The sequence below is a fragment of the Ruditapes philippinarum genome, unplaced genomic scaffold (genome assembly GCF_026571515.1).
Source record: "Ruditapes philippinarum isolate M1 unplaced genomic scaffold, ASM2657151v2 ctg580_1_1_1_1, whole genome shotgun sequence".
Classification (NCBI taxonomy): domain Eukaryota; kingdom Metazoa; phylum Mollusca; class Bivalvia; order Venerida; family Veneridae; genus Ruditapes; species Ruditapes philippinarum.
Genome location: NW_026860244.1, coordinates 113,531 through 138,843, shown reverse-complemented (window position 1 = coordinate 138,843; position 25,313 = coordinate 113,531). Strand labels below are relative to the sequence as shown.

The 25,313-nt window shown below is 33.2% G+C and overlaps 1 protein-coding gene across 3 annotated transcripts; it reads left to right on the top strand.

Moving 5' to 3' along the window:
• The first annotated feature begins 352 nt into the window (after positions 1–352).
• Positions 353–23,503, top strand: LOC132759350 (arginine/serine-rich protein PNISR-like). Of its 3 annotated transcripts, XM_060751112.1 has the most exons (13): positions 353–463; positions 8,429–8,515; positions 10,042–10,227; positions 11,503–11,606; positions 12,835–12,918; positions 13,477–13,606; positions 13,832–14,049; positions 17,262–17,447; positions 17,702–17,813; positions 19,872–19,925; positions 20,399–20,611; positions 21,905–22,997; positions 23,375–23,503. In XM_060751112.1, the coding sequence occupies exons 2-13, from the start codon at positions 8,437–8,439 to the stop codon at positions 23,376–23,378; spliced, it is 2,463 nt and encodes an 820-aa protein (XP_060607095.1). In that variant the 5' UTR covers positions 353–463; positions 8,429–8,436; the 3' UTR covers positions 23,379–23,503. The 3 variants fall into 3 exon arrangements, with proteins under 3 accessions (XP_060607095.1, XP_060607093.1, XP_060607094.1); XM_060751110.1 differs by having other exon boundaries at positions 21,905–23,503; XM_060751111.1 differs by having other exon boundaries at positions 373–449; positions 21,905–23,503.
• Positions 23,504–25,313: the final 1,810 nt, after the last annotated feature.

The window sequence follows — 25,313 nt, the reverse complement described above, 5'->3', positions numbered from 1 at the left end:
TGTTCAATTAGTTCATGAAAGTTAGTTCCTGAAAATTACTTAAAACTGAAATTGATAATTATTTGATATCACACAAGTTTATTCAAATAGTATAAACTTATTTCTGACTAACCTCAGGGAAGGGCCTACGATAATGTTGTTAGAACTTTTAGCCCAACCCTTTTGTATGTACACTTAATTATGTCTGTAAAATTATGAAATTGTATATTGTGTGTATATTTATACAATAAAATATTATTAAACTAAAATAGGGTTGACCAATAATTTTACTGTCACACAACTTCAAAACAAAAGCGACAAATAAAGTCTGCAATTTGGAATTATCCCTTTTCTAGATTTATAAATCTTGTCGCTAATTCTTTCTTGTCGCTCATAAGTCAAACAGACACAGTCTACAATGTCCGGGATCAATTTATTGAGCTTCGAATAATCTCCCAAGAAGGACCGAGGTAATCTAAGACAGGTTAGTATTCTGTCTTTCATTATTTATTAATGAAATCGTGCAAATTGTATGTATTATATTTGCAATATCGGTGAAGTTTATTTATTTTGACGAGGTCAATATTATATCACCCCACCCATTATTGTAAGCATGCTATAAACATTTTGGCACAGGCAAGTAGGGCCTATTGGTGTTATGAGAGTCGTTCCCCTTGGGGCCCCTTCTTCTTCTCTTCATACAAACCCTATGCTAATTTAATTTAGCATATTCAGTGACAGGGAAAGTATTTTTTAATGAGACATTATGTCTCATGTTGCAACCTTGATTGCTTTTAATAAGCTGTTTATTAGCAGCGATTTTTTTCCATGAATTGTGAATGGGTCCGGTACCATAAAAATTGTGAAAAAAAGCGTTGTTTCTTAACAAATTGTGAATTTTTTAATTAAGTTTGTTAATATCTTATTAAGCAGTAAGCAGGTCTAGGATTTCATGATATTTATGGACTGTCCGTAAATTTATAGACAGTCTAGAAATTTAAAGATTTTTCAATCCATAAGTTTACAGATATTCAATGTGAAATTTGCTGTTTTTAGTATTACAATAAAATCCGCAGCTAAAGACAAGTTGTTTTATTGATTGTTTATATTTACAAAGGTAATGGGGTGAGTTTCATCTTTGTATGATGATTTTGAAATTTTTGTTAAAAGTGAAAATTGAAAGTAATCAAACTGTTCTGAATCTTAGCAAACTGTTACATTTAATCATATAATACCTAACCTTATTCATTTTAACCTGCGGTTTTAAATTTCAATGCAACTTCTAATATTTTCTTACTTAATGTCTGTAAATTTACAGATAAGAAAATCTGTAAAATTATGGATTGTCCAAAAATTTACAGACTGTCCGTAAATATAATGAAATCCTAGACCTGGTAAGAACATATATTCTATTTTTTTTAACATAGTGTTTACTGTTACGAGACATTGAATGATGTTTACAGAAATTAACAGACTGCTTGTTTCAGTTTTGATTCGTCCCTAGAAGTTTCGTATTTAAACAGTATGAAAATTTAAAGGGCGAATGCACCGAAAATCATCGTTGGCTAAACGCATTTTAGATAAACAAAGCACAACAGGCAAAATTTTAGCATCATTATAAGAAGAGAGGAAATACGTTATTAAAGTCTTAATTATTCAGAATTGTGAAGGTCCGTTTGTGATTGTAAATGGGTCCGTTATTGGGTACCACTTATATATGTATAGCCTTTATAGGGAAAAAAATCGCTGATTAGTTACACGTGTCCGACACACCTGGATATATTTTTTTATTCAATCTAAATTGAAAAACATGAAAAAATTGACTCTTAAACATTTAACTGTTAGTTATCCCCTGCCGATGGAATTGGGAGGGGGATATAGTTTTGGCGTTGTCCGTCCGTCCGTCCGAATTTCGTTTCCGGAGTAGTTCTCTGCAACTACTGGCTGGAATTCAACGAAACTTTATGGGAATCATCAATATCAAGAGGAGATGCGCATCTGACCGTCCGTCCATCCGTCCGTCCGAATTTCGTTTCCGGAGTAGTTCTCTGCAACTTCTGGCTGGAATTCAACGAAACTTTATGGGAATCATCAATATCAGAGGAGATGCGCATATCGTCGGCTTGTTCCGGTCAGACACTTTAACTCAGAGTTATTGCCCTTGATTAGTTATGTAGTATGCATATAGAGTAAAAATCGTTTCCGCACTACTTCTCTGCAACTACTGGCTGGAATTCAACGAAACTTTATGGGAATCATCAATACCAAGAGGAGATGCGCATATCATAGGCTTGTTCCGGTCAGACACTTTTAAGTTTAACTCAGAGTTATAGCCCTTGATTAGTTATGCAGTATGCATATGGAGTAAAAATCGTTTCCGCACTATTTCTCTGCAACTACTGGCTGGAATTCAACGAAACTTTATGGGAACCTTCAATACGAAGAGGAGATGCGCATGTCGTCGGCTTGTTCGGGTCAGACACTTTAACTCAGAGTTATGGCCCTTGATTAGTTATGCAATATGCATATGGAGTAAAAATCATTTCCGGAGTAGTTCTCTGCAACTACTGGCTGGAATTCAACGAAACTTTATGGGAATCATCAATATCAAGAGGAGATGCGCATATCGTAGGCTTGTTCCGGTCAGACCCTTTAACTCAGAGTTATGACCCTTGATTAGTTATGTAGTATGCATATAGAGTAAAAATCGTTTCCGCACTACTTCTCTGCAACTACTGGCTGGAATTCAACAAAACTTTATGGGAACCTTCAATACCAAGAGGAGATGCGCATATCATCGGCTTGTTCCGGTCAGACACTTTAACTCAGAGTTATGGCCCTTGATTAGTTATGCAGTATCCATATAGAAAAATATTTGTTTCCTCGCTACTTCTCTGCTACCACCGGCTGGAATTCAATGAAACTTTATGGGATACTAAGAGGAGATGTGCATATAGTCGCCTTGTTCCAGTCAGATACTTATAACTCAGATTTATGGCCCTTGATTAGTTATGTAGTATGCATACATCTCATTGGCATTTCCAGATTTTACTATTTAACACAAAGTTATGGCTCTGTTATTTCCCTGAATATTTATCAAGTTCAAAGAATATTACTGTTTATGCCATGATTAATATATAAATAAAGCCTTATGTCTTCAGTTGTTGTGTTGATAATAACCAGTACTCGGCGGGGGATATAAATTCAACGAATTTGCTTGTTTATTAATGGATTACATATTTTAATACATATTCTTGTATGATACAACAAACGTTTTCTTTCATAAAAAATATGGGGACATTAAATACGTAATGATGATACTAAAGAACTGAAAATGTTTTATTAATGTATATTCTTTATGATACTACAAACGTTTTCTTTTATGAAAAAATAAGGGGACATTAAATATTGATATATACATTTTTCACAAGTAATTATTAAGTATAAAGATGATAATATCTATGAAAAGTAACTTTTCTATTTATTTTTATATAATATAACATTAATATATTGGTTTGTTTGAACCACATAATTATCCCCCGCCGATGGAATTGGGAGGGGGATATAGTTTTGGCGTTGTCCATCCGTCCGTCCGAATTTCGTTTCCGGAGTAGTTCTCTGCAACATCTGGCTGGAATTCAACGGAACTTTATGGGAATCATCATTATCAAGAGGAGATGCGCATCTGACCGTCCGTTCGTCCATCCGTCCGTCCGAATTTCGTTTCCGGAGTAGTCCTCTGCAACTACTGGCTGGAATTCAACGAAACTTTATGGGAATCATCAATATCAAGAGGAGATGCGCATATCGTCAGCTTGTTCCGGTCAGACCCTTTAACTCAGAGTTATGGCCCTTGATAAGTTATGTAGAATGCATATAGAGTAAAATTTTGTTTCTGGAGTAGTTCTCTGCAACTACTGGCTGGAATTAAATAAAACTTTATGGGAACCTTCAATACCAAGAGGAGATGCGCATATCGTCGGCTTGTTCCGGTCAGACACTTTAACTCAGAGTTATGGCCCTTAATTAGATATGCAATATGCATATGGAGTAGAAATTGTTTCCTCGCTAATTCTCTGCAACTACTGGCTGGAATTCAATGAAACTTTATGGGAATCTTCAATACCAAGAGGAGATGTGCATATCGTTGCCTTGTTCCGGTCAGACACTTAAACTCAGAGTTATGGCCCTTGATTAGTTATGCAGTATGCATATAGAGAAAAAATCGTTTCTGCGCTACTTCTCTGCAACTAATGGCTGGAATTCAACGAAACTTAATGGGAATCTTCAATACCTAGAGGAGATGCGCATATCGTCGCCTTGTTCTGGTCAGACACTTAAACTCAGAGTTATGGTCCTTGATTAGTTATTCAGTATGCATATAGAGCAAAAATCATTACCGTGCTACTTCTCTGCAACTACTGGCTGGAATTCAATGAAACTTTATGGGAACCTTCAATACCAAGAGAAGATGTGCATATCATTGTCTTGTTGGGGTCAGACACTTTAACTCAGAGTTATTGCCCTTGATTAGTTATGCAGTATCCATATAGAAAAATATTTGTTTCCTCGCTACTTCTCTGCAACTACTGGCTGGAATTCAATGAAACTTTATGGGATTCTAAGAGGAGATGTGCATATAGTCGCCTTGTTCCAGTCAGATACTTATAACTCAGATTTATGGCCCTTGATTAGTTATGTAGTATGCATACATCTCATTGGCATTTCCAGATATTACTATTTAACACAAAGTTATGGCTCTGTTAATGTTATTGCCCTGAATATTTATCAAGTTCAAAGAATATTACTGTTTATGCCTATGATGGTTAATATATAAATAAAGCCTTATGTCTTCAGTTGTTGTGTTAATGATAACCAGTACTCGGCGGGGATATAAATTCAACAAATTTGCTTGTTAATGTATGGACTTATTTACAAATGTGGAAAGATGTTTTCATAAATTATTATAGCATACATGTATTTGGTAATGAAAGAGTTTTCAATGATTTGGGTAATAAAAACTTATTACAATCCATCCTTGTGACTTTCAATGACTTGGGTAATAAAAACTTATTACAATCCATTCTTGTGACATTGTAAAATACATTGCATGTTAATAAATGCATTTGAATGAATTATATGTTGTTTAATGTATATAAGATAAAGAACATTTTAAAATTTTATATTTTTACTGTCCGACCGTCCACAAAACTGGATCCCGCGATTACTTGAAAAGTACTGAAAATATTTTAATGAAACTTGATACCGTAGAAGTACTTATTTCTGCGGGCTTAAAATTCTGCGATTTTGGTTAAAATAAGGGGTTTTAAATTTCTGCGTATCATATTTCTGCGGTGTCATCATTCTCGCATTGATGTTTTTTATTTCTGCGTTTTAATTTAGATATTTTTACAAAATTAACCGATATAAACAGACAACATTTCAAGATATGTTGATGTAACATGTACATTACTTCCGGTAAACATACAGATGACTTATAATGTGTGTTCAGCGTGATCTGTTGTTGTTGTTTTAGGTTTATATTAGCTCGGCGCCGGAAATTCCATATGTCCGAGATCTCAGCGTCCATGCCGGTCCACTCTAGTAGTCTCTCATCGTGATCACCATGTATCGGTATATAAAATATGATAAACAAGATCAAGGAGGAAAGGCGGCGTTCAATGAACGCAATAAACAAAACGTTAATAAACAAAAATCAACAACGTGCAATGACAACAATTAATTGTAATACTGCATGTGTATAAATATGTCAAAAGTGTGAAAAATAAGCAATGGTAGTATCGCACGTAGACACAATATATTGTTCAAATACAAAAGGGTATGTTTATTGCACCCGTCAAACTATAATAGTTTTATTTTTAAAATAAATCAAGCTTAGGGTGAGCGAAAATCATACAAACATGACATTTTTTTAAACAAAAAGAACAAGTAAAGTAACTTTTTTTTCTAATATTTCATTCATGACGGGTACATAAAGAAAAATTATTCCCATCTACAAAAGCTGATAACGGTACATGGTAATGTAATTATACAATACAGGTAGTTGACATATTCCTACATACATGTAGACATAGCGAAAGGCTTAATTTTCTGCGGTTTTTAAATCTGCGGTGTCGTTATAAACCGCAGAAATAGCAGAAATAAAGTTCCCGCAGAAAAAAGTACTTATACGGTATATGGATAATGGATAGATGGCAGTATGGAGATTATGCACGTCTTTTTCTTTTCTTCCTATGTTGAAAATTCTGGTTGCTATGGCAACAAATAGACTGAAAATATGGCAAATTTTACACATAAACTGGATCCAGTGATAATGCAAAAAGTAATAGAAATATTTTTATAGAAACTTGAAATATGGGTAGATATCAGTATAGAGATTATGCACGTCTTTTTCTTTTCTTCCTATGTTGAAAATTCTGGTTGCTATGGCAACAAATAGACTGAAAATATGGCAAATTTTACACAAAAACTGGATCCAGTGTTAACGCAAAAAGTAATAGAAATATTTTTATAAAACTTGTAATATGGGTAGATGTCAGTCTGGAGATTATGCACGTCTTTTTCTTTTCTTCCTATGTTGAAATTCTGGTTGCTATGGCAACACATAGACTGAAAATATGGCAAATTACACATAAACTGAATCCAGTGATAACTCAAAAAGTACTGGAGATATTTTTATGAAACTTGACATATGGCAGTCTGGAGATTATGCATGTCTTATCTTTTCTTCCTATTTTGAAAAAATATTGGTTGCCTTGGCAACAAATAGGCTTAAAACATGGCAAATAGAACAATATTTGTGATTAGTCAAAGAGCTGAAAATTTTTATGAAATTGCATCTTTAATTCAAGAGTTATCTCCTCTTTAAGAATTTTGCTTTTAAAATTGTTATATTTTGGTAACAGGGATGTTTCTGATTTTAACTTTAGAGTGTTCTTCAGTCCGTCTGTCTGTCTGTTCATAAAAACTGTTTCCTGTGATCACTTTTAAAGAACTTTTCCCACAAATTTACTTAAAATAGAGAAAAATTGAAACATTAGTGAATGGCCAATGGCCCTGCAGAATGTAGATGGGGTTCTAATCAGTAGGGGACTTATGGATTGCTTGCAATACTATGATAATTGCTTGTTATTTCATATTCTATCAAAGATTACTTTACAGACTAAAGGCATCAAAACTGATTTTTAACGAATCTGCAAGAGGGAACGAAACAAATTTCTTCTAAATGTACTTAATTCTACAGAAGTACTATGTACAGTCATATAATAATATAAATCTCCTAAGCAAAGGTCACCCATGATCAGTACACTGCTGCCAATGGAGGTAATCAATGTGAGGATATGTAATAGAAAGGGCACCAAAACACTATCTGATTTGTAGGAGGGGGCGTAGCCCCCGAGTATAAATCAGATTGCTGAGTGTTTTGGTGTTCTTTCTCTTTTGTATCATAGTCAAACATTAAAACACGTTCCCTGGTGTCAAAATATGAAACCCCGGGAAAAAGGAACCAATGAACAAGCATCTGAATATGATATTTCTGTCGCTTTCCCTTTCTCTTCCGTCACAATATGTAAACCCTAACAAAAATGAGCCAATCAATTGGCATGCTCTGGAGTGCGGGTAACTAATACCTGCACTTCAGTTAACGCACTGTGCATGTATATGAATATGATTTAACTCTGACACATTTTCAACAGAAAGGTCCCTATGATACAACTTATTTTAAACAACTTGCCTTGATAACATGCAAGTACAGTAATAAAAAAAGTTAATATGTTAAAATATTTTTTATTTTTCAAAAGTGGGCCAAGTTGACCTGTGCCGAGTTGGTATAGGGCCGAGTTGACTCTTTACTTTAAAATTAGTCAGAATTGACATATTTTATTCAAACACCTAAACAATAAAGTTTTTGTGCAAAATATTTTAAATCTATATATTTTTACGTAAAACAAAACAACATTTTACAAACTTCTGCAAAAAGCAATAATAGTCCGTTAAATTTGTGCATACGTCTAAAAACAATCATCATTTTCTAATTTTAAGTTCTTGTTTGTTGAAAAAATAAATTTTGAGTTATAATGAAAAGATACTTTTAATATTTAAAATTTTGCAAAATAACATGTGGAAATTTTAACTGAAACATGAAAAAAAACTGAAATAAAACACATAGGTGTTTGGCATGTTGATTGGTCACTACCCCTGAGGTTTCAAGGTTTGCACTTTGCACATTTGATTACATCTTCCTAACTGTGTCACATGTTTGTTTGCTTTTATTAAACTGTCTGTAATTAGAAAGCAAGGGAGGTGCAAAAATTAAAAAAAAAATTCTGATCAACACAATGATATATTTTTGCCACACAGGTCCATATTACCAGAAACTAGGAATCTGTCATTCTGCTTTACTGTACATTTAGTATAATAATTACAGTTGTTACAATGTGGGCAAATCAGTGGCAAAGCGGAGGGGGATGGCCAGTACAGCAAGCACATCTACAGGCAATGCCTCATGATCAAGGTGAGTGGTTTAAAACAGTTTTCAAGTGTTTATACAAGTACAACTGTCATACAATTTTTTGTGTTGGTAGCAGATTATAGAAAAAAAAGAAAGAAAATATAAGCAAATGTGTTGATGAACTAACTGAGAGAAACAATGCTATTGACCACGAATTCGACGTTTTTCCTAATGAATGTCGCACACCGTCATTTTACGTTCTTCCAAAAACGCATAAACAACCGAATGCTGATCTTCCGTTAAAATATCCAGGTCGACCTATAGTTTCCGCCTGTAATTCACCGACTGAGAATATTTCTGGATGACATTTTTCTAATCTGGGACGATACTCGCGAGGAACTCGAAAATTTCATTTGTGATCTAAATGGTTTTCATCCGATGATTAAGTTTACGCAAACCATTTCCAGTTCATGTGTTGATTTTCTTAATGCATAGATCCCTGACCTATCTCATTCTTATCAGATTAGTGGATACAATAACAATTTCATCATAACCTTTTTGTTAACAAAAAGCACATGTCAATGTTTGCGGTTAAATTTATTGTTATTCAAATAAAAGGTCAGAGTAGGGATCTATCAATAATAAGCCTTTGTAGCTTTTAGGGACAATTTTATGTATTTATATAGGTAAGCATTATTATACCAAATGAACCACCCTTCGGACAACATTAACGAATTGTCGAGCATCGCTGTAGTTGTGATAGAAGTCACTTCAGGTCACTTTCTTCAAGTCAAAATTAAACTCTGAATCCCCCTTAAATAGCAAGATTTTGCACCTTATTTATAGCAAGATTTTGCACCTTATTTATAGCAAGATTTTGCACCTTATTTATAGCAAATACATAATCCAGGGTGTCCGTTTGACCCTTAAAATGACCCTTTGACCCTTAAAATTTCCAAAAGGCCTGACTTGACCCTCAGTGTTTTAATTGGAGGGTCAAATTTTGATAAAATCATGGGGATTTTGCCTTGTAGTCGGTAAAACGGTCAAAATGACCCTCAGGATTTCATGGCTAGTGAACACCCTGTAATCTCTTGATATTTGGAGGTTACCCTAGTGCTAATTGACTAAGATTTGCCTCCTAAATTCATGGTGACAAGTGTTGACCGAGTTACCATACCAGAATCAAAATTAAAGAAGGCACTTTTAAAGATTCATTTAATATTGAAATTTTATTGGTAAATTGTTATTTAGTCTTTTAAATTATAATACAATATGTTTGTAACATAGCTATTAGTTTTTCATTGGATAATCATGATAGCTATATAATCTATATACATGGCTGCTGTAGATTTATGAATTAATTTCATTTTATTCTCTAATAAAGAAAGTTTGCAGTATTATGAATTCGTTAATAAGATTTTTGACAGGTTAATAAAGAATTGTGTTGTTAGCCATACATGTGTATACCCCTTTCTTAGCAGCTCTGGTAATTTATGCATGTATGTTCTTTATGTACATTGAGCCATATAAACCTGTGAAAGTTACAAACTTCTTAATGTAAGGTGTGCAATATTTTCTATTAACAGTTGACTGGGCAGCTCTTGCTAAACAATGGATAGCACAGAAAGATGCAGTAACACCAATACAAGATCAGGCCCCTCCTCCTCCAGTATCTGTGCCACCTCCCTCACACAACCAGGGACCACCAGTTCAAGCAGATAGTATGGAATTATGCAATGATGAAAATGGCGAGCAAAATCAAAGCAATGGAGGTAAGGAAAGATTAATTTAGTGATATTAAATTTATTTAGAATGTTCAAACTTGGACAGTATATATATATTGTAATATAACACATTTCTGAAACATTATTTACGTTTCAAAGCAAGTTTTAGAATGAATTTTAGCACTATCAGCCTCTATACCACATTGTAGAATAATCATGTTTAAAATGGTGGTAAAACATGATTAGAAATCTGCAGAGAATGTAGTACCAAATAATGGACCTGGTCAAGATGATACAGTACCAAATTGACCATAATGGACCGGATCAAGATAACATTTGATACAGTAAAAGCATTTTGGAAGCAGTCAAATAAATAGTTGATAATGTTTCTTTAAGGTGGTACATGGAGCTTGGTAACTTTTTTCATTGCATGTTTGTATAAATGTTTGAATATCAATTATATACCTTTAAGTTTTCATATGAAAAATTTTAAATATGGTCATTTTCAACTGGAGAAATGCATAGATCTGCATATATTTTGATAAGAGGAAAATTACGGTAGTGCTAATTTTGATGGGTCATATCACATTAATGGATTGTATCAAGTAGTATTCCCAGTCACTCTGCAGGCTCACTCTGCGGTCTCTTGGGAATAAGAGGTTAATACACAGCAAAATAAGGCTGAAGCCCTTGGGGCCATTATTTGTTTGGGGGCTGATTATCACCTGGCCCATCTTTGACATGTATTAATGTCTTTTATACACTTAATAGATCTTAAATTTACTTTCATATTTCTTTCGTTGAAATTCCTATCCTCTGTAGATTTCAACTCTACTATACAGTATAGTAACTTCCACAGAGTTGCTTCCCTTATGTGTATGCAACAGAATCTAGAAGCATAATTTATTTTCATGGAATGAAACATAGCTAGTATTTTTTTCTTTAAACCTCAACTGTGTTTGTAGAAATGACGCTTATGTTCTAATTATAAAATCAAGCTATTCGTGCCTCAATCCTACTTTCACTTTTACATCTAGCTGTTGTTTTTTTTTTTTGATAACGTAAAATGTGACATCATTGTTTCAGTTTGTGCAGGTACTCGTGTTCAGTGGGCCGATTATGATCAGTTATTGGCCTGGGCCGCAAACTGGAAATCGGTCACATGATACTCATAATCAGTTGAAATCATAGGCAATTTTGTTACTGTATATAGTAACAAGTGTATCAATGCAACTTCATCAACTTAAATATGTATGTATAGATATAACCCATCAGAATAGCTCATTTAATGATTTATGAAATATTTTCTATGTTCCATTTCAGGAATGTATGGGGGTCAAGAGAATTGGAATTGGGGAGGCAATGTGGGGTGGAATGCTCAAAATCAAGGATGGGGAATGCCGCAACAACCTGTTCCAGATTCTAAGGTAAAAATTCAGGCCTTTTCTTCTTCATTTTAAAATCTCAAAAAATGTAAGTTGAATTTGGAAAAAAAAACAGACCTAAAGGCTGTTTTATAAAATCATTTGTGCTTATATTACACAATTAAAGATACAGTAAACTCCGCTTATAACGAACTCACTGGGACATTCAAAACCTGTTCCTTATATCCGGAGTTCCTTGTAAGCATATAGCGAATTAGTTCCTTATATCAGGAGTTTTAATAGCGAACAGATTTACATATAGCGAACTGATTGTTTACCATTGTCCGCCATTTTTGAAGAGCATTTGATTAAGAAATAGAAATATTAGTCATTTATTTATATTTTAGACACAATACCCGATAGCGTACTTTTTGGAATTTGAAAATCATTGCTATTTCAGTTCTAGTTTTACTCCCTATCTCAATTTCACATAAAATATAATATTTTGTTTCTAAACTCTTTTCGTTTTCTTTCCATGATTGAGAATAAACAAGACTTTCGATTTTTTATAATTTAAAGGTGACTCATGGTAAGATATATATTACTTTTCATTTAAATCAAGCGTCTTTTGCAGTTTGCAATGGATCATGCTTGCAGGTATGCATGATTATGTTGAAAACCAAATATAAATTATTATAATTATTTTACTTGAGCAAAATTATTGAAGAAAATAAATAAATATCTTGGTGAAAAGAGCTCATGCTTAAAATATCCTAAATAGAAAACTATACAAATTCATTTGAATAGATGTATTGAAGTAAATACAACGATAAACGGTACATTCGCATGAGTTTTAATGCGTGCGAATGAAAACGAAAGTTGAAAATGCGGGATCTATTTACGGATAGCCAATATTTGGAGTTCGTTATAAAAGTGTAATTTTCTGTACTATTAGCTAAATCGGGACTAAAAAATGAGTTCCTTATAAGCGATAATTCCTTATAACCGTGTTCGCTATAACCATATATTTTTATATTAAATAAAGAAGGGCAAAATTCGGGCCAAAATAAATTGTTCCCTATAACCGGAAGTTCGCTATAACCGTGTTCGCTATAAGTGAAGTTTACTGTATATATGAAACATGCAAAAACTTGTTTGTGATCTTCAAAAATCTTCTCTACAGAAACTACACTGCCATTTGGTATGTAGGGTAATCTTGTTTTCTGCTCTTCCTCTACAATTTCACAGTTGATTCAATTCCTGATAAGATTTAAAAAATGTATATTTCCAGGCAGAAACACAGGGATTTGACTACAACCACAGTAGCTTCCAGCAGTTTGACTATAACCATGGTGGAGAATATGATGATTATCCGGTAAGCGGTGCTTTATTTAAATATTATAAAACTAGAAACTTGTGAAACTAGAAGTATCTTTTTGGCTATCCTTCTTACATGAGTTAGCATTGGCTATCAATTGGAAAAGTATAGGATGCATCTTTATTTCTTTTAAGCCACAGAAGGCACTTTATGAGAAAACTCATTCTTGTCTGTTGATTACAATCCAAGGCCTATCCTGTTTTGACTGAATTATAGTCCTTTGTATATATATACAAATTTGCTTTAGTTTTACATTAAAGATCAATCTCCATATCTATTTAAGTGCACTTGAAACTTCATTAATGCCTTTGGAGAAACTATCCAAGTCTGATAGCTCTAGCATGGATTTTGACTGATTATGCCTCTGTGTTTGACTGTAAAAATTTTATTGGTCAAGGACATTGCTTAAAAGATACCATTGCTGGAAAAAAACAGTGATAGGTTATTGTAAGATAATATTGAAATTGAGGACTTTTATGCTCTTTATTTGGTTCAATTTTTGTACAGATTTGGTAGGAACTGTTTTACATGTAGTTATTGGTCTATTTATTTCAGATGAATGCTGGGGGTGGGGAACCACCTTGGGGAAGTGGTCCTGGACATGGTCACTTTCCTCATCGGAGAGGTAACTTTACAAGACACCAGAGAGATATGTCCCCTAATGAAGATGAATCTGTTCTTCTGGGTATACCTACCTCTTATACTTTTTAAGCTCATTCGTTTGATAAATTTTATAGTGACTTGCACTAGAATTGATGAAAAGCTTTTCAAGATCAATCCAACCATGTTCATGAATTCTAATGTTTGAATATGTTTTAAATATGATTATAGACCCAAGTGTAATTTTATTATACATCTTCAGTCTTAATTGATGAAACAATTTGTATGATATAAAAAAAATTCTTGTCAGATGCTGCTAAAAGAAAAACACTGCCTGCCTGGATAAGAGAAGGCCTTGAAAAAATGGAGAGAGAAAAACAGAAGAAATTAGAAAAAGAGCAAAGAGAGAAAGAACAGGAGGCAGTGCGTTTAGCTCGTGCTGAAGCAGAGAAAGCAGCTGAGGAGGAGCTGCGTCGAGAAAAAGAGGGATACCAGGATGGCCCTCGTGTACCAAAGAAAAGCAGATTTGTATGTTAAGCTGAAAATCCATGTACATGTATATTGATTTGTTGATGTGAAAATGTATAGTTACTCAGAAGTTTCTGTTATCAGGGGGTCGAACGTATAGCGGTGCGATACTCCTTTAAGTGAGGTGAATTCATGCGATACGCCCTAATGGCGGTCGGGAGCGAAAACGAAAGTGGCTATGAGCATGTTTTTTTCCAAATATTTGTTGTCTATTGTAATTTTTTGAAGAATAGCATTGAGCATGCTGATCAAAACTTATAATTGTGCATGATTGTCAAAATAAAATACTAAATTTTATAGAATTGAGGAAGTTATTGAGGTATTTGTTGCTGCAAATTCAACCGTCAATCTGATATGCACATGCAAAGGAATAATGTATCAGTCGTTTTAAAACGAGATATTCAATTAGTTTAAGTTCCAACATGTTTATTTTTGAAAACAAAACGATAAACAAGAGTAGTTTTCCATATCTATCCGAAAATATATAAAATATTACCAGTTTTCTTACTGTACGCCTAATATTTGGTCCGATAAACCAAATGTACGCACAAATGTTGGTATGTTTTTCTGTAGCAACTTCCTCATTACAGTACATTCTTATTCAATTTTGATGAAATATCAAGTTTTGAGTTTGTATGTTAGTCATATGAAAACCACAGTGTCAATTAAAGCAACAGTGTCAATTAATGTATTATACATGATATAGTTAATTTAAATATTCTTTTCTCACAAAGGTTAATCATTAAAATTAGATAAGTTATTGCACAGAAATTTGAAATTCTATCAAGTAATCAATAGTCACGATAATATTCGTTTTGTTTCTTCCATTTATTTTTTTGCAATGGAACTTGAAATTTATATAAAAAAAATACTGGTTTGATTTCCTCTATGGATTGGATGTTATATATTATATACAGAGCACATCATTGTATTTCAGTAATTCTGATGTTTGTCATTAGCTCTGTCGCTTTGAATATATAACTATACTACTCCATAACCAGGGTATACCAAACAGCTTTGTGTATTTGCTTATGAAAGCATTCATACTTTTAGTGATTTAACATATCTGTCAGTAGTTTTACTTTAAAAACTAGGCTTTCTTTGCAACATTTAATGTATTTACCCCTCAATTTTTTGTAAATATTCATTTCCACTAGGAGTTACTCTTATTGTTAAAGCAAGTGTACCAAGAGATTTGTACTGTTACAGGCCAACAGCACTTTTTAACAGTATAAAATCTTGGCAAGTGTTTTTTTTATGTAAATAAAAGTATTATAGATTACAGTATCTGTTCGGGAAATAAAATAAATAACACACAAGCATTTGTGAGTAACAGTAGAAATATCAACCCTCCTAAAAATACTGTTTCCCTCGGCTAACACCTTGGCTAACAGTATTTTCCTTGGGATGATATTTTAACTGTAACCCACAAACCCATGTGTTATTTATATACTACTCCATAAGCAGTATGACTCAATCTAATATTATATACTTAAAAGCTTTTTGTTTATTTGCACATGTGTCAGCATTTGTACTTGTGATACTTTACCTATCTGGCAGTAGTTTTGTTTGTTAATCAATTTGTAATGTTTTAATTGCTCTGCAACATTTACAACTGTGTATTTGCACATGTGAGCATCAGCTGTTTTTAAGAAAGACACTGGGCTGTTTGGTGTCCAATGACTGACTGAATTTTGAAATTTGTATTTTTGTGTTTTTTCCTGACAGGCCACAATTATGTGCACTACAAAAATAGCAAGTTCTAAGCAACATTTTAGAGAAGAATTTTACCACTTAAAGATTTTTACCACCTGGTTCTCAGTCTCTATCTCTAGAACAGCAGTGATATGTACTTTCCCTGTATTTTATAGGTTGTTTAAATGTTCAATTCTATTTATAATATGAAAAAAATATCAGTTTGACAGCAGCATATACATGTACAAAAGATCTTAAAACCTCATGAAGTAAAACAGCCCTTATATCACATATTAACTGCTATTATTATGAAATGTTCTGCTTTGAAAGTGAGTTAATTTATACAAGATTTCTTAATTGGTTTCTTAATTCATTCTTACATATTTTGGTCAAATTCCTACTTTTTATCTAAGATCTTAGAGTAAAAGTTACTTTTTTCCAACTCTTAATTATCACAGGATATGTATTATTAATTATTCAAATTAAGTTCAAACACTTATATAGATGGTTATACAAAACTTTTATTTCAAATAAATCTTTAAGGAAAGAAGAAGATTTCAGAATTCCGGAAACGGGCAAATATATGGTAGATATCTTAGTATAATCATAGGAAAACATGTACAGCAGATGTGATAAAAAATATCGAACCTTTAACAGCGTACAGTTATTTTATCGCACCAAAATCCAGCGTACACTTAAATATTTTGACCAGTAAGCGTCTATGTATATCGGAGCTCAAAGGTACTTGCTATGCAACTCAATTATGATTACTCTTATAGAATAAAGAAGATAAAGAAATTAACTATATTAATATAAGCTTGCATTAAGCGATTTTATTCACCGACCCGAAATTAGTTGCCGTCAGTTAACCTTCAATAACTTTTTTAATTATGAATTTAGGTCTCTGTAATTTTGATGAAATGTGTGTAGGTTCTATCATCACATCCTCAATACAAAATATGCAATTGTAATCGAAGATTTATGAAATACTTAATAAAAAACACTCACTCTGACGTGTGTTTACACGGGTAAATCCGCCATTAGGGCGTATCGCATGAAATCACCTCGCTTAAAGGAGTATCGCACCGCTATACGTTCGACCCCCTGGTTATAAGTAGGACCAGTTATACTTACAAAACTTCTCTGTGGTGGAACAGTTAATATGTTAGAAATTTGATCAGTTGCCCAATGGATGCCCATTCCCGTAGGGACATGAAAAAACATCAGATGTAGCTATCAAAACTAGTTTAGAAAAAGTTGATGAATGCTACTGTCAGAGATATGCCTAAAATAATGCTTGAAGTGGCCCATAAGGTCTTTCTCCACATATAAAGCTGCTCAAAATTGATGAACTTTACATGTTTCTATATATTAAACCAGGTTTTCGAAAGGAAATAATTTGAATTGAAATACATTTACTATCAGATGTGCAGGTCCAGGATGCTTCTGACCTCCAGTGACCTTACTATGTATAACAACCAGGAATATATATATACCCATGTATGTTTATATTGCAGGATTCGGATGATGAAGATGATGATGATAGAGACAAATCTGTTTCACCTGCACCTCGTAGAAGATCTGGGTCAGCACATTCACGAAGATCCGGATCTGCTCATTCACACTCTCCTCATAGCAGGAGATCTACAGAGAGACGGAGTCCATCTCCAGTCAAAACAGAGGAGGAAAAACAGGCAGAGTTTGTAAGTTTAAATGTTAAATGTTTTCTATAAACAAGATCTGTATCATGGTTGCAGGAAAACTATTGCTTGATGTTTTATATTGATGACCAATTTCTGTTGCAAAAGAGAAAAATATTTTTATGAATTTTATAAAATTACTGCTAAGGGCTACCATGAGGTTTGCATTTCTATGGCACTGAAAATAAAGCTAGAATTAGATTCCAATAGGAAGAATAGAGAGTATTTGACACTAAGAGCATGAATTCTGTTTACAGATGATGAAGGTACGACGTATGTTAACAGAGATTTTACTGGAGGTGACAGATTCAGAGGTGCACGACATTGCTAGAAATGTGTATAACAGAGCTAGATCTAATGCCTCTAAAGGTAAGTTTATAAATTCATGCAATATCTTCCAGTATTGCATATATATTGTGACATTTAAAAACATTGATGTAAATATAAAAAAAACAGGTTTGTTTATGAAGGAATTCTTTCGATAATAAGATTAACTTTGTTATTTTCTGATATTCCTCATAAAAGATATGTTTAACTTTAAATGTTTTTTTTCCTGTATTTATATCCTATGTGCTAATAAACTAAAAATAAAATTTGTTTTATTTTGTTTATCCAGATATCTATTTACAGTTAAACTACCTAACTGCTCATTTTCCAAAACATGTTCATTTATTGAAACAAACATGGTACCTTGAGTAATTTATTCAGTGTCTTATCCAGTAATCTAAACCAAAAAGTTTGTATATAATTCCCCTATCTATTTTTTTTTCAAAAGTATGGATGACCAACGTTAACTTAAACAGAAACTCCATTGCTTTATGTAAACATTTATATTAACAGTTATTATCACAACTAATTGTGACATTGTAAACTATAACTATATGTATTATTTATAACCAAAAGTATGCTATTGACATTTTCTTGAAATAATTTTCATGGTTTTTAGTTTAAAATTTTAGTGCAATAGTGCATGATTCTTGCACATCTATACCCTAGATCAGACAGCGGTGTGTTTCCATTCTAAATTGTATTTTTTTGTAGGGTGTTTTGTTTTGTAATCAATAGGACATCTGACAGTTAATACATGTATTGTTAAAAATGAATTTAACAAACCTTGTGGAGCTTAATTGTTATGAAATACAAACTCAATACATATAATTTAACTAATATCTGAAATTTGACTAACTTTTGATTGGATGAGTATATTAATAGTATAGTATAAGAGTATATTATAGATAAGTCTGCAAACCTCAAGAATGAAAGTGGGTGTTTTTCGTTTTGGCTTATTTTGACAAGAGTATTTACTGCCTAAATTTCCTTAAACTAGATTTACATTTGAATAAATTGTAGGGATGGCAACAAGTACTGATTTCAGAACACATTCTTCTGATCAAGTACCCTGTTGCTTGGAAGATTTCTTAGGACTTTTTAATTTACAGATCTAACTATTGTCCATTTCTGACACAAGAATGAACATAGTTATTTGTAGTAGTGACATAGCTCATGATCCACCTTTCTATTTTCATACACAGAATTATTAGTATTTGTAAAACCAGGAATACATCTTAAAACATAGAAAATAATGTTGATTTATATCTAATATATAGGTAAATCTGATGTTACTGAAAGCAGTTAACCATTGTCATTTTTCCATTAAATATTTTCACCGCTGCATAGATGTTTTTATTACATTTAACAATTCTAAGATTCTGTAGTGGAGATTAATCTTTTTTAAGATATTCTATTTTTACTATATTTGTGATGGAAAAACAAAGTGCTACAATTCTTTTAATTAAGTACTTTAATATCTATTTTGTTAACTGATACATTTAACAAGTTGATTGAGTTGTTAACCAGTTACTTGTTGCCATCCCTGATAAATTGTACCAGTGGTAGTGCATATACTCAAACACTTGACCAGATTTTCTCCAGAGAGAAAAAGCTGGTGTGACTTAAAAAATCTTTGTGTAACAGTGCTTAGTAGATAGTCTTCATATGTGATTTCTAGTTTTGGTCATTAAAATGTATCTACTGGTGAACAGGGAAGAGAGATTTATGGATATGCTTGATTGAAAAATCCGGACTTGTTTTATATGTTAACTCATTTCTTGACATTAGAATAAAAAACAGATGATATTGGACATAAAGTGATTGGATACAGATACTAATGCCTTGGTCTCGTAACCTGGAAAATCTGTACTGAGTCTTCACAATGATTTTTTCCAAGCCAAGGTGAGGGCTTGTTTTTTTTTTTAAAAAAAACATTTCATACCATGTTGTTTTACCTGTGATATTGTGATAAACAGCTTCCATTTTTCAGTAGAAGAATTTGTTCGTCAGATAATGATATATCTGATGATAGACTTGCCAGTGAGAGCAAGGTTCAGGTGTAGACTATAAACTAATGTTGTCTCTTGTATAACAAAGCTCCAGCAACCCAACTCGCCAAGTCAACAGCTTTGGCTTCTATTACTTCACTTGGTAAGTTCATATATTGAAATTTTTATGTATAGATAATTAATTACATTCACTATTTTTGTTTAGAAATGAACATTTTAAGCTTTAAATTAAATAGTGATTAGATAGTAAATAGAACTATTACAAAATTTGCTGGAAACGGGCAATAAAATGGGGTAGGTAATTATATCATATATTTAACAGGTTTGTATATTTTATTATCTTGATAAAAACAGAAAATGAAAATGTTCTCAAAGTAACTTTTGTATCTCTTTAAAAATATAATTGTTAAATAATAGATGATGGTAACATTTGAATAATTTCTTCCAACTTTTTCATGTGAATGGCTTTGAATTTTGTGCTTTTATGTCAGTTTGTTAATGTTTGTTTTATATTCTCTGGATTGTGACAGGTTTTATTACTGTATCTGTTCTTAACTTTATGGCATATATGAAAATAGGAATTTGGCAGCATGATAATATGTGACTATTTTACAGGTTTACTTGGTTATGGTAGTGATGACAGTGACAATGAGCAGGAAAGTGATGTGGACAGACGACGAGGTCGTGGTGGCGAGTCTTCGGGGTCAGAGTCAGATGATGACTACGAGGATAAGATCAGAAGAAAGCGGGAAAGTTTTGACAGAATGCAGCGACGTCGTCTTGAAGACCAGGAGAGAGAAGAACAGGAGCAGATAGCTAGGAAAAAACGTAATTCATTTTCATTTTGATTAAACAACATAATCATGATTTTTGAAAACAGATCCTGACTAAGTCATTTAAACATCATTCCAAATTAACTTTAACTTACAGAGTTGAATTAGCTGTTTTCAGTTGTTATAAAGTATATGATTGTAGTCTTAGTTAACTTTACACTGATTCCAGGTAGGAATATAGTTTGAGTCTAAGCATGTATACTATAAAAGAATAGTTTATGTAGTTCTGCCTAAACTTGATCATAATTGGATGGAACTTATTCGGGTTTTATATGATTTGAAAAACATTAATTTTGTGTTTTAAAGTTTGAATTTTACTGAAGTATTGATTTTTAGCTTGACTTTTGAAGTTTATGGAGAGCTGTCCTATTCATCCCAGAATACACCTCCAGTTTTCTGATTAAAGTTTATGTGTAGTAAAAAAAAAATTCTTGTCTAATCAATGACATGAACAAGGAACGAGCCCTGGTTTAAGTTACATGTTAAGGACATATTCCATGGTCAGTAGATGACTCCAATTGATTTTGAGGTCAAAAGTCCTCGGATTTGGTGTGAAACTTTCTCATGACTAGTAGCTGACTCCTATGTTAAGATCAAGATCATTGTGGCCTTGACCGCTAAACACTGAGAAAATTATAACTACAACCTTTACATTTGGGGTAAAAGTTGGTCATGGCTAGTAGATGATCCCGAAATTGAAATTGAGGTCAGTAGGTAAAATGTCAAGGTCACCTTTTCAATAAAATTGAATAGATTTATGGCAAAATCTTCAGTTATTTTTATTTTGACCTGTACACCCATCAATTATATGATTGGCATAAAATCACTTTAATTATAAATTAGTATTGTTCAAATGTTTATTTCATTTGGGTAGCTTGAAAAAGTTATTTTTATAGACACCTTGAAGTTGTAAAATTTTGGATAATGAATTTGTGCATGTTGGTAGGGTGAAATATTAATGAATAGACATTTACTTTTCAAAGTTTTGCGTTGAAATACAATTTTGGTTTTGGGTGCATGCTGTCCGAACAGATCTTTGGTTTATTTGCCTGGTTATTATTCTCAGTTATTATGGTGTACTTAATTTGCATTTATGTAAAAATTTCTTTTTCTGCTGGGATCTGAGGTAAGTTTTTGTTCTAGTCTGCATTTTTGCTTTAAGATAAAATCGAGATAGTATGTTTTTGTGATATGAATACATTGTAATATTTGTGTAAGATTATAGGTTGTAATTATAAGTTCTTAGTGCTATATGACAACTATCTTGTGTTTTATGTTTTTATTACAGAGGAAATCCAAAATACTCCATCTTACCTGAAGGAACCACTATCAGAATCCCATAAATACCCTTTTCAACAACACCGACACAAAGATATTCCCGGTCTAGAGCAAGAATCTGATAACCATAATGAACAAAATGATATAAATAGAAATAAAAAAGAACGGAGACCAAGTGATCATAGGGCAAAGCATGAGAGTGAAAGGCAATCAGACAAAAAAGTGAAAAGAGAGAAAGAGAGAATGCGTGAGAAGGGAAAACAGAAAAAGAAGGAAAGTTCTAGTAGTTCTAGCAGTGGAAGTAGCAGTAGTGGATCGTCTAGCTCTGGGTCTGACTCTGATTCTTCTAGTTCTGATTCTGATTCATCATCTTCAGAATCTTCTGTACAAAAACGCAAACAAAAGTCAAAGTCTGACACTAAATCTAGTAAATATGCACAAGACAATGCAAGGTCTGATAGACAAAAAGAACTGAATAGAAGTGACTCAAATAGGGAGAGAGAAAAATCCAGAAGGGAGAGTGAGAAAGACAAGAGAAGAGAGTATGAAGATGTGTATGATGATGAAAGAGAGAAAAGAAGGGAGAAAGAAAGAGAAAGAGAGAAGAAGTCCGAGAAGAATAGGAGTAGATCTAGGGACAGGAGTGATAGAGACAAGCATAGAGATAGTAAGAGAAGTAGATCACATGATAGAAAGGAGAGGTCTGGAAGAAAAGACAGGGAGAGAAGTAAGTCCAGAGATAGGCGTAGGAAAGAGTATGAAGAGAAAAGTGAAAAATCTAAACGCAAAAGCCGAGATGAGAGGAGAGAATCTTTGGACACATCTCGAGATGCTAGAGATGATTATCATCGTGAGGACAGGGGTAGAAAATCTAAAAAATCTAGTAAAAGGGATGATCGCGAAAGGTCGAGGTCTCCAAAGAAACGGAGAAGATCCCGATCAGAATCTTCTGAGAGTGATTATCACTCAGGTCATAAGCATAAAAAGTCAAGTCGTGAGTCGAGCCCATACGAGTCCAGTAGACGGCACAGCAGACATGATGAGTATGAGTATGTAGATAGAAGCGGTAAGAAGTCAAGTCACAAACGCAGGTCTCGATCAAGGTGGGCAATTCATTTCTTGATTCATATGAGCGCTATTATTTATTTGATAGCAGAATACCTTTTAATATTGTGCTTTTGTGCCTTTGATATTAGTATTTGATCATGATGTGTCTCTATGTATTGATGTACCTATAACAGCCTTTGTAAAAATGGTCAGGTATAGGTATTCAAGTATGTGTATGGTTTTCTTTTTCATATTCTAATAATTCTAATCTTATCTTAACTCTTTTGGAAACTGTCTGATATTCTTTCAGGCATGAAATATTTCAGCCGAATGAATTAATTAATGGTAACAATCCACCATTCAGATGGGAAGCAATTGGATTTAAACTTTATTAGAACCCAAGATTAGATGTGTTTGGTGTTTTTCTTTTCAGATAATGAGGATGACAGGTTGTGAAGTAACCAACACGCATAATCACCATGGCAACCACTTTCCACATTTTAATCTTGCATGATGAAATGAGATGTACATAGTCCTTTTCTTAATAAATATTTACATTGTTCACAGTATTTTCATTATGACGACAGGATTAGAAGCTTTTATAGGATCAAGAATGTCGGTCCTCCACACTCTGTCTGCATGATAGTATCTTTTTGTTTGAACGAAACTTACACAGAGCATCTTTTAGTTTACCAGTTTATTTTGGTTCCTTCCTTTGAACCAACTTATACATGTATAATCATAATTGACAGGAGTAATTGACTGCAAAAGTACTTAAAGGGCAAAACCTTTCTTTATCATAGCAGTCTGATAATTTGATTTATTTCACTGAATTTTCACACAACTTGCACAAACGTCAGGATCCCATTATGCATTGCAGAGTTGTGGGCCTTAAACTGTTGAATTTGTAAGATGGATTTGACCTGTTCTGAACTTGGTCTAGGTGACCTGGCTTTACTGGTGGCAAATCACTCAGTTCCAGCAGGTGATTGGTTGAAAGGAAAAAATTTGTGATCACCGTATATGAGTAAATGTGTTGGTATGGGTATATGACAATGCAGTATGAATTAAGGATTATTTAATAATTATAAGACTGCAATGAATATTGTTACACAAATTATCTTGCACCACAATAATGCTTGACAAATGCTGTTGCTTTTCTCTGTGATCGCTTTTCGTCCGGCCATAAACTTTTACTTTAAACGACATCTCCTCCTAAACTGCTACGCCAATTTCATCCAAACTTAACAGGAATGTTTCTTTGATAGTAAACTTGAAAAATCATTCAAAGAATTAATTCCAAGCAGAATTCTGGTTGCCATTGCAACTGAAAGAAAAAAAATTAAAATATCTTTTAGAAAACGGAAAGAGCTAGAGCTTAAATATTTGGCATGAAACATCATCTTGTCAGTGTCATTTTGTTCATATAAATGCCCTGGGGTCAAAATTGGCCCGGCCTGGGGGGAGGGGGGGAATTGATATTTATATAGTAAAAAAATCCTCTTAAAAAAAAAAAATAGCTAGAGCTTAGCTATTAAGCATGAAACATCTTCTAGTGGGTGTCTACCAAGTTGGTTCAAATAAAAGCCTTTGTGTAAAAATTGGCCCCGCCCCAAGTGTCATTGATTTTCCTTATATTTATGGTAAAAACTTTAAAATATCTTCTTTTAAAAACTCCAAAGAGCTAGAGCTAAGATATGTATTATGAAATATCTTGGGTGTCTACCAAGTTTTTTCAAATAAGGGCCCTCAGGTTAAAATTGGCCCTGCCCAAGGGGTCATTGATTTTCCTTATATGTGTATAATATAAACTTAAAGATCCTGTATGTTTTGTGATTGATATTGTTACTGTGTGTATACCACACTTGCCAAAAATTATATGTAAAAAACCTAAAGAGCTAGAGTTTAGAAACTTAGCATGAAATATCTTCTGGAGAGTGTCTACCAAGTTTGTTAAGCCCTTGGGTCAAAATTGGCCCCTCTGAGAGGTGTCATTGTTTTCCCCTGTATGTATAAAGTAAAAACTTAAAAAATCTTCTATAAAAACCCCAAAGAGCTAGAGCTTAGACATTTATCGTGAAACATCTTCTAATGGGTGTCTACCAAGTTTGTTCAAATAAAAGCCCTGGTTTAAAATTGGTCTTGACCCAGGGGCCTATATATACTGGTGAGCGATTTCAGGGCCATCATGGCCCTCTTGTTTATCTTCATTTTATATCAGTTAACAGGCGTAACATGAAACAAACAAACACTTAAGTATCATCTGATCCTGATCTTTTCTTTGTGATACGGAGTCAGATGCTTGTTCATTGGTTACTTTTTTGTGGGGTTTCATATTGTTACAACAGGGAACGTGTTTTTATATTTGAATA